Source organism: Saimiri boliviensis, chromosome 21, assembly GCF_048565385.1.
Source record: "Saimiri boliviensis isolate mSaiBol1 chromosome 21, mSaiBol1.pri, whole genome shotgun sequence".
NCBI classification, from domain to species: domain Eukaryota; kingdom Metazoa; phylum Chordata; class Mammalia; order Primates; family Cebidae; genus Saimiri; species Saimiri boliviensis.
Window position 1 is genome coordinate 3795871 of NC_133469.1, and position 10458 is coordinate 3806328.

The 10458-nt window shown below is 56.9% G+C and overlaps 1 protein-coding gene across 2 annotated transcripts in view; it reads right to left on the reverse strand.

Annotated features, from left to right (window-relative positions):
• The window catches only part of PHF21B (PHD finger protein 21B), a 117324-nt gene extending 107685 nt beyond the window's left edge, over nucleotides 1-9639 (reverse strand). The window contains exons 1-2 of one of the 2 annotated variants that reach the window (XR_012515541.1): nucleotides 9158-9587; nucleotides 8242-8307 (exon numbers count right to left, since the gene is read on the reverse strand). Coding sequence is in view for 1 of the 2 variants with exons in the window: in XM_039463275.2 (XP_039319209.1) it covers nucleotides 8242-8307; nucleotides 9158-9211 (120 nt within the window). In the remaining variant the exon portion in view is untranslated. Of the gene's footprint in view, nucleotides 1-8241; nucleotides 8308-9157 lie in introns of both variants that reach the window. The other variant, XM_039463275.2, reaches the window with a different exon arrangement.
• Nucleotides 9640-10458: the final 819 nt, after the last annotated feature.

Below are 10458 nucleotides of genomic sequence, written 5' to 3' on the forward strand. Positions count from 1 at the left end.
TAACTACGGAACTGCGGAACCAGAGCCCCCAAAGCGGCAAAGCCGGCCCCGGGCGGAAGAGCCAGCAAAGAATGGAGCCAGGCTTGGAACTCCAGTCTATCCAGTTTTAAAGCCTGCACTGTAAAGCGCTTTATCACGTGCCTCTTGGAGACAAAGTTAAAAGCCTTCTAAACAGCACTTGAGAGGGACATTTGGGGCCAGGGCCTCCAAGGCTGGCCACCAAACACGCTTAAAGCTCCTTAACCCCCAGAAGTGAGCAGAGCATCCTGGAGACAGTGCCCCATATCAAGCCGGACTGCTGAAAGAGGAGCGCGGTGCCCTCAGGCCCAGCGGTGTGTCCGCAGACAGGGCAGGCAGCACTGCTTCACTGCTCACACAAGTGATAAAAGACACAGCCCATGATTTGCTTTCTGAAGAGACAAAAGGCATTGGAGGAAAAACTTGCTAAATCACAAGGCTAATCAGCATAGCCAGCAGCTCTAATGAGGCATCATGGGATTACCAAAGTTATTATCAGAGTCATCTCATTGAAAAAATTCAAAGTTAATTGAAATCAAACATACAGTTCCGACAGCAGGTGTTTTAAGATTCTAAGATATCAAAGAGACCTCTTTGGAGTGGCTGATGCAGGCGACGTAGTCACCATAGTGGTCATCAACCTTTACGGGGGCAACAGGCAATGTGACACCCTCGCACGGAAAGATGGTAATGGGGACAAGCAGCAAGACAAAGGTGCCCAGGTCAGAGCCCAGGGTGGGCGGGGGGGCGGTTTTGGGGGTTCAAATCAACCCTCATCTCATAGTAACAGACCCACATTCAACACCTTCACGCTGCAATCTAGATGCACCTTCCTATCTGCTGATTTCATCTCAATCACCGGGTGAGTGGGTCTTATTCCCATCTCCACTTCAGAGGCAGGAAACAGAGCTCGCTCAGACAGGCAGAATGGCTTGCCCAAGGTTGCTCAGCAGAGATGCAGGAAGCTGAGCCGTGAACCCCAGTGTGCTGACTTTGGGGCCCTTGCTGTTCCAGATACATCGCCTTGGACCCTATGCCATGGGAGACCAACTGGAGATGAACAGGGGCTAACACGGAGGCACCCGGGCCAGGGGGTAGGGTTGGCAATTCCATTCGTGGCGGTTCCAAGCTGCTCAACCTTGGGAAGCTGCCGTCCTCGGATCCGTCCCGAAGATTCACCAGCCCAGTCCGACCCAAGTACCAGGGTTATCCTGATGACCAAATAAGAAGTTGCCTATCAAGGAGGACGGAGGAAGCACGTTGAAGAGAGTACTGCAGACGGCACTGAGTGCGATCTGCCACTGCTGCAAATGTCGCCTCCCTGGAGCTGTCCCCATACCCCCCAGCACATCACATCGTCCCATCCGCTGCCTGGGTGAGCCTGGCAGCCAGACACCTCACACAAGTCCCTCGCTGGGCCTCAACAGATAAGTGACTGTGGATACACCTGCCTCCCGAACGGCATGTGAAAATGGCTGTGAGCAGAGACCAGGTGAAGCCCTCTGCAAGTATAAAGCCTCAGAAAGCGAGATGTCACTGTTACTCTCGGCATATCGTTCCCCGGCCACTCCCATATCCCCAGTAATTTCTGGCGGGAACTCCTTTAGTATTCGTGGAATTAACCTGAGTTGTTCCCAAGAGATGTCCACAACACCATGCAAGTGTGAAAAGCAGGTCTGGCAACAGTAATGTCGGGTGCAGGGACTTGCGTGAGAAGGTGTCTGCCCAGCATCACAGACGCATCTGCAGACACCTCTGCTGAGCACGCCTCGAGGTCACCCAAGGATACAGTGGGGCAGGAAGAAGCCAGACCTGCGTGTTACGACAGACAAACTTGTACTGCCACTTTCCAGAGGAGCACATGTTGCTTTTCTAACAAAAACCTTTAAAAAGTAGAGTTATTCTGATAGAATGCTCATCCCCACCTTCCTTAGTAAACTTTACTTCCACAGAATGATAATCATTTCCCTGACTTCAAAAACACTAGGGACTCCCCTAGGACAGTTAATGAATCATTGCCAATCTTCACACCATCACTGCCCTGGGAACAGGCAGAGGGGAGCCTAGCAGGCACCCCTCAGGGAGCTTACAGTCTAGTAGAGGAGCTGATCTAGGAGGATCTATACAAGCACTTCAAAAACAAATCCTTCCTCTCATTTTAGTAACAGACAAAATAGTAACTATCTTGTACACATTACACAGGCTTTACATGTATCCTGTTGTACTGACATAGATCAAAATATCAATATTTGTCATTCTATACATTACATGTGGCCAAGAAAATTAAATCAATAGAAATAAAAATGTAACTACTGAACATGTAACGATAAATTGCATGTATGTACATACACACACACACCACACACAAACTTTTCTTCCTCAACTGAGCAGAGTTACCCACTCAGTTGCCTTCTGGGGCTTCCAGAGGTGTCCCCCACTAATTCTTTGGCTCTAAGAACCTCTGGTGAAAGTTCTGGTCACCGGGAACCCCCACCCTCACAGCCTGGTTTAGGTATGGGTCACCTAGGGTTCTGGGTTCAGCAACTTCCCAGCCTTGCGCTCCCCACACAATGGGGTCTATCAAGAGGCTCCCCACGCAGCTGACAAACACCTAAGTAGCTTCTGCACACTTGGGGAGCCCAGGGCTCCTTCACATTCCTTGCTTCTGACCTGCCCTGAGCACCCCTGCGTACGCTTCCTGCCTCATGCCCTAGTAGCCCTTGGGCACGGCAAGAGCACACAGTCTCAGCTTCAGGCCAGCCATCCCAGCACATGACACTTCCTTACTCTAGCCCCAGCTGGCCTTCTCTGCCCTCTCTCCCCTCCTAGTTCATGGTCCCAGAGGCAGGAAACCACTCCAGGTGTCCGCAGCTGCCACGCTGAAGCAAGGTGGAGCTCCTGGGGCGGTGGGAAAGCAGGTGAGCAGGGCCATCCCTGTGGCTCTGCGGGCCCCGGGGTTTCACCCCAAGAGCAAGGGGAAGCCACTGGAAGGTTGTGAGCCACGGAGCACCATGACTTCATTCAGATTCTAAGACACTGACTCTGGGGAAGAATGTACTAGAAGGGGCCGGAGTAGGCACGGCATGCCACTCATGACAGGCAAAAGGCAGAAACAAGCCAAACGTCCACTCGCGGATGAATGGCTGGACAGAATGAGTTCTCTCTACACGGCAGGACGTCCTGACATAAAAGCAAGTGAAGCTGATATGTGCCACAACTTGCATGAAGCCTGAACTATTAAGCACAACAGGCCAGTCACAAAAGCATAGAAATATATGTATTTCATATAAATGGAATCATACTATATACACAGCATCATCATACTATATGGTCATTTTATACACACACATATACATAGGGGTATATACACATACATAGTATGATTCCATTCCTACAAAAGCCCAGAATAGGCAACTCTAGAGACAGAGAGTACATTAGTGGCTGCTTAAAGCTGGGGAAGGAGGCAAGGGGAGAGGGCAAGTGACAGACAAACGGTTTCTTTCTTCTTTTTCTTCTTTGAGATGGGAGTCTTGCTCTGTTGCCCAGGCTGGAGTGCAATGGTACAATCTCGGCTCACCGCAACCTCCGCCTCCCAGGTTCCGTAATTCTCCTGTTTCAGCCTCCCAAGTAGCTGAGATTACAAGCACCCACCACTACACCTAGCTAACTTTTGTATTTTTAGTAGAGAAGGGGTTTCACCATGCTGGTCAGGCTGGTGTCGAACTTCTGACCTCAGGTCATCGCCCACCTCAGCCTCCCAGAGAGCAGAGATTACAGGCATGAGCCACCGAGCTCAGCCAGGGTTTCTTTTGTAAATGATAAAAGTGTTCTAAAATAGATGGTAGTGAAAGCTGTACAGATACTAAAACCACTGAATGGAACACTTTAAATGGGTGAATAGTATATGTAAATTAGATCTCAATAAAGTTGTTTTGTTGTTGTTTGTAAGTGGATGCAGGGAAGGGGCTATTACAATCTTCCAGGTAAGAGATAGTTGTGGGTGGGCCCAGAGTGATGAAGGGATGGAGGGGTCCAGGAAACTCCAGCTGCGTTGGCCGGGGTCGGGGGGTGAAGGGTGGGGGATGAAGGCCACACAGGTGGCAGCCGAGCTAACCGGGCTGGGTCCAGGTGTTGCATTCCCACCATCTTCCCCAAGACGCATTAAGTGTGGAGCTTCTGTAGCTGCCCTGACTTTTTCTGTAATGTACAAAGATACTGTTTCAATAATGAGAACTGGCACTTTAAGTCTGTGAGATTAAAATGTACCTTTCTGGAGAGAGTAGGCTTGGGAGAAGAGCTTGGAAAACAGAAAGTCCTTGTACCCAAGGACTCCAAACAACGAGGGGCAGGGTTGTGGATTACCACCCCCCGCCCACAGCTTCACTGGTGGCTGCTTCCAAGTGGACTCCCCCAGTGGTGGACACAGCTGGTGAGTCATGGTTAAGAGGGGACTCAGCGCCGGGCGCACACACAACACGTATCAAGACAACATATTTTTACCACTGCACTTGGGGACAGTCCCTCAGAACCCAGAGTTCATCAACTCCGTGTACTCTTGGGGCAGTGCACAAGGTCCCAAGCTGACCTCCAGGGTCTTTCTCTTGGGACCACAGCAGCATGGACTGAGGTTCAAACAGAAGGCTCTTCCCAACCCGACTGTAAAGCTGAACTTGCATGAAGTTAAGGTCTGGAGATGCCAGCTCACACACGGCATCTAAATGCTGTGCTTGGAACTCCCAAGAGGGGACCGCCACCTACCCAGTATTTATGCCGGGTCTGTTATTTACACAGAAGTGCTTGTTGCTTGACAATTTAGATAAAAATGTTGCTGCCTCTCTGCATGTGCTGCAAACTCATGGTGTAAACCACGGAACAGCTAATGGAGTCTTTGCACATCATACCCTGTTAAAGAAGAGGGCCCTCCTCTACTGAATCACAGCCCAGCAGCGAGGTGCAGCCACACCTGGGAAGGCCGCTTAGCTTGCCTGGGCTGGGCCACCACTCAGCTCTGACCAACTACCCTATGCCTCCTCTTTTTTTTTTTTTTTTTTTTTTTTTTTTGGTAGAACATATGAACTTGAACTTCATTTTCAAATAGCAAGGTCCTCTGTAAACTGGCTTCATGTTTATTCTCTAGTCCCCCAATGGCAGGACAAAAACTGGACAGTTACACAGAAAATGTTGATCTACTCTGACCAACAAGCTATCTACCACTATGAGTCCTTTCAACACCTTTACATGCTTGTCCATGTTTCCTAAAGTAACAGAAAAACGCAGTGCTAAGGGCATTCATGAGAAATGGATGGTTGGCCCTGAGAGACGCGATTCAGCCGTTGGCGTACTAACAGACCGGGATAATGGGGTCGTCTGTTCATTTTACTGTCTAGTTCATCATCCACATGTGCACTTTTAATTGAAACTTAACCTTTATATTTGATATTCCAGCACAGAAAACACCTCTAAAGGTGGAGATGGTAGGAGCTTTTCCCTAAGCAGCTCCAAAAGAATTCTACGTTTGACTTTCTGCTGAGTTAAAAACTGACACACTTGCCTTTTCATCCCCACTCCTCCATTTCGGCTCCTTCTGGGAAGGTTCTGGGGTGACCAAGCAGAGCCTCTTCAAAACCCTAGTTCAGCCTAGAGTTACCTCCAAAGTGCTTTTCATCAACCTTTCCCCAGCTCAGCTGCCGATCATCACCAAACTCTCCCAAGAAGAGGGAAACGAGAGTAAATGTTCAGTCTACCCAACTCATTTCGTGGGTGACCTCTGAAAGATTTCAACGCAGAGCCAGGGAAAGACAAGGCGGCTTTATTAGCATGCTGAACCACGGCCGCAGCCCCCTCCCCTCCCTCTTTTATGAGCCCTTGTTATATAAAATGCCACAAAGGGAAATGGGAAAACAACATCCTGGCAGTTCCAAACACAAGTTCCAATGGCCAGGCCCAACCCTGGCTGCTTACCAGATGGTATTTTTAGTCATTTAACAGGGAAACATTTCTAAAAGGCCGGAGAACAAAAGTTTTTCTTGTTTTCTTTCTTTTTAAACACACACTCACACACACAAAAAGATGGAGGTCCGTTCGTTCGCAAGCAAGCCTCCTTCCCGGAGTTCAAATTTAAAGGCAAAGGCAGCCTGGAGTCGTAGAGCATCTTCGCGAAGCTGCTGCAACCTTCAAACAGGATTTTCAAACGTTTCTTTCGGCTCATCTAAATTCCGGCATGACAGATAATAAACAGCGACTCATTTACTATCATCCTAAAAATTTAAACAGCCTTGAAATAGTTGCTACAATACATAAGAAATGATCAAACCCCAGCTCGGAAGACTCACTCCAAATAGTAAAACTACTGCCACGTACAAGCATAAAGAGACATTGTTCCAATAAAAGCTCCTTGGGTTACTGGATCCCCCCCCCCGCCTCCACACACACACACGCACACACACACACACACACACACACACTACTCTCTTTTTAATCTTCTGCACGCAGCGTAAGAGTCAACAACTTGCCGTTTTACCCAGTGAAATAAGGGCTTAGTAACCCTCAGCTATCTCACTGGACCAGATCTGGTGGCGGATTTTTTTTTTTTTTTTAAAGAAAGTATCTGATTTGATTCTACATAGTGATTAAACAGCTTTGTGCTCTTCGGAGAAGGGTCTTCCGACCCCTCCCCCTCCAAAAATGGCATCAAAGCAATCAAAATGGTAATGCCGGGCCTGGGTCCCCTCCCCCCGCCAACTCCCCGACTTCGTCGGGGCCGCGCGCCGGGGCCCCCCTCCGGCGGGAATGGAAGCTTCCATTCCCCGACGGGGGCGCGCGGCCCGGGGCGGGGGGGCCGCGGCACTGACAGAAAGGGGTTAGTGCGTTCGTCCCAAGCCTCCCGTCCAGCCCGGCGGCCCCGACCAGGCGCGGGCCTGCGCCACTGCCATCTTCCTTTCAGCAAGCCCGGGTTCCCTACCCCCAAACCCCACTCGCGCACGCCCCCTCCCATCACTTTTTAACTTTAAAGACTCGACAAGAACGCCCGATCTCCGAATTCTCCCTTGACAGGGTCGCCGGCAGCCACTCCAGCCTGGTTCACATCTCTCCCCTACACCAGAAAATCCGTCGTGGGGAGGGGGCCTCCGATCAGGAGGCCCGGGCTGGGGTGGGGGCGCGGGGGCGGGCCCGGAGCTGTCCAAGTTTGACGCCGGCGGCGGCTGCCTGCATTCCGAAGGAAGCGCGATGGAGGGCCGGGGGCGCGGCGCGGGCGGGGGCGGGGCGCGCGAAGGGAGGGAAGGAGAGATGGAGGGAGGGGGCAGCGGAGGGAGGGAGGGGCGCCCCCGCCCCCGTCCCCGCCAGCGCGGAGGCCCCAGCGCGCCATTGGCTGCGCCGCTCAAAGTTCTCGGCTCCGGGCGGCACGGGGAAGGGGCGGGCGCGCGAGTGCGGGGAGGGGGCGCGGCGGGGGAGGGACGGGGGAGGGGCGGGAGCCAGGGGGCGGGGGCGCGCGGCCGGCCGGGCTCCGGCGGCGGCATCTGTTCGTGGTGCTGAAACCCCGAGCGCTGAGCTCAGCGCAACTAAGTCACAATGGACAACTTTTCCTCCCCCGAGGGGACCGGGAGGGGGTGGGCGGCCGCGCCCCCATCGCGGGGAGCTTCTCGGGTGTCCCCAACTACACCTAAAGCCCGGAGCCCAAAGTTGGGGCAGAACTGGGGGGGCCGGGGGGCGCCTTTCTTTTGTTCCCCGGGAGCTGGCGTCAGGTTCCAAGAATAAAAAGTGAAGCTGAGGAAGTGGAAGAGGGGCCTCGAGGAACGATTTCAAAACGAGCTTTGCCACGGAACCCAGAAATCGCTTCCAAGGAGTTTGGTGTCCAGGCCCCCACGGCCGCCCCCCTCCGCCCCAACGGCCACCTCAGCGCGAAGAGGGGGGACTCCGAGCCGGGAGAAATCGCCACGTTCCAAAAACATATCCTCCACCTCAAAATGGACGCCGGGCCGCGCGCCGCCTTTTAAGTGAGCTCCTCTCTTCGGCCCCCGCCGGGCCCGGCTCTCCCCGCCGCCTCCGAGAACCCGGCTCTTTCTTTCCAGGAAAGGGGAGGGATGGGGAACTTTGAGAACTGGAGCCGGACCCCTCTGGGAATCTGAGCGCGCGGTGTCCAGGCTGGCACTTTTTCGGGCGCCGCCAAAGTGCCCGGCCACCCTCCGGCCCCATCCCGGGTTGGGGCGCGATCCCCTCGCTTACTTGTTTGTCGCGGAGCGCGGCGATCCGCGGCTGCCTTTCGTGGAGCTGCTTCTTGAGGTCGCCGTTCTGCGGAAACAGGGAGGAGCGGGCTCAGGCTGGCCGCTCGGGGTCAGGTGCGCCCCAGCCCGGCGGGCCGCGGCAGCCCCCAACCCGGAGCCCGGAGGGCAGGGTGGGCCGCAGCGCGCCCCAAGTTTCCCGGGCCGCGTCCCGCACGCGCGGCGGCCGGGCAGTGCCGCGCGGGGCCGCTTACCTGTGGCTGCCGCCTCATCGGGGCAGCTCGCGGGGCGGGGCGGGGGCCGAGGCCACCCGGCGGCGCGCCCCGAGCCGTGCAAGTTTGCAGGCCGGGGTGCGTGTGCGAGTGAGTGAGAGTGTGAGTGTGTGCCGGGGGAGGGGGGAGGAACAAAGAGCCAAGTAAACACGGCGAGTCCGTGTCGAGCAAAGCTCATAAATATTCAAGTCGCGTCCTAATCTCCCCAACACACACACGCGCACGCCGAGCCCCGCTCGGGCCCCGGCCGCCACGCCGCCGCTCGCCAGCAGCGATCGCCAAAACTACTTCTGCCCACGGGGCCGGTGCGCCTGGGGCGCCGGGGCCGGAGGGGAGGCCGCAGGGGGCCGGTCCGCGCTCCCCTCCCGGGGCCGGCTCACGAAGGGCCCCCTCCAGGCACCCCCAGTCATGCAGACCCTACAGCGCTTTCGAGGAGACGCCAGGCGCGGGCCCCACGCGCCCTCGATCCCCCCGAACTGTGCAGGACAGCGCCGGGGGCGCGCGCAGGGGAGCCCCGAGGGGGTTCCGCGTGTGCCCTCGCGCTCGCCCCCCGCCCCGGGGCAGATCCCGCCTGGAAGACCCGGAGAACGAGGAGAGAGGGCGGCGGGACCGGGTCCCCCGACCCCCGGCCGGCCCCGGGACACCTACCCGGTGACGCGCGAGTTCCGCGGCGAGCGCCTCGGGCCGGCTCTGCAGCTCCATCCCGGCAACTTGGGCAGCACTTTGCGCTCACTTTGGCCCGGGCTCCCGGGACGTGGCGCGGCACCGTGGGGGCCGACCCGGCCTCCGGGGCGGGGTGGGGGGGGGACACGCGCCCCCGCCCCCGCGGCCGGAGGGAAGGGGGCCGGCCAGGGGGCGAGAGAGGCTTCCGGGCCCGCGGCCGCCCCAACTCTCCTCAGGCTGCCCGGCGAGTCGCGCGGGGTCCCCGGGCTGCCGGCGCGGCCCGGCGCATGGCCCCCCGGCGCCGGGAGCCCCGCGCTGCCCCGCGCGCGCCCGCCCCGCCGCCGCCGCCAACGCCGCCCCCCGCGCGAGCCGCCCGCCGGCAGGGACTATATTTCCTCCGGCGCGCGCGCCTGGATCTCGCTGGGCCGCGGCGAAGTTGTGCAGCGGCTCGATGCTGATTCGGCAGTGCCCGGATGGAGCGGCCGGGGGCGGGGCCGGGGGCGGGGCCGGGACCCTCCGCCCGCCAGCCCCGCCCCCGCCGCGCCCGCGCCTGCGCACTGCCGCCCCGCCGCGGCCCGGCGCCCCGAGCGGAGAACAAAAGTGGCGGCGCCCAGGAGCGCCCGCCCGCCGGCCGGGGAGGGCGCGGAGAGGGAGCGGCGGCCGCGGGGTCCTCGTCTCCGGCCCGGGGAGGCCGGCGCCGCGCAACGCCGGGGTCGGGACCCTCTCCGCGTTTCCCGGGCTCCCTCCCGCCCCCCGCGCCCTCCCTGTGCGATTTGATTTCAGTTCCTCCGTCCCCTCCTGTCTACACCCGCGTCGCCCCTTGGGAGTTGTGAATCCGTCGCGTCGCCACGTTCCCCGCCGCCCGAAGGCCTCCGTGTTGTTCAAACAGCAAGAAATGGGATCTCCTGGTTCTTCCTTTACTGACTTTTTTTTTTTTTTTTTTTACACTCACGATGAAACTCTCAACAGATGTCACTGGACTTTTGAAGACTTGTTAAAAATTGTAAAATAGGCCGGGCGCGGTGGCTCACGCCTGTCATCCCAACACTTTGGGAGGCTGAGGCGGGTGGATCACGAGGTCGAGAGATCGAGACCATCCTGGTCAACATGGTGAAACCCCGTCTCTACTAAAAATACAAAAAATTAGCTGGGCATGGCGGCTCGTGCCTGTAATCCCAGCTACTCAGGAGGCTGAGGCAGGAGAATTGCCTGAACCCAGGAGGCGGAGGTTGCGGTGAGCCGAGATCGCGCCATTGCGCTCCAGCCTGGGTAACAAGAGCGAAACT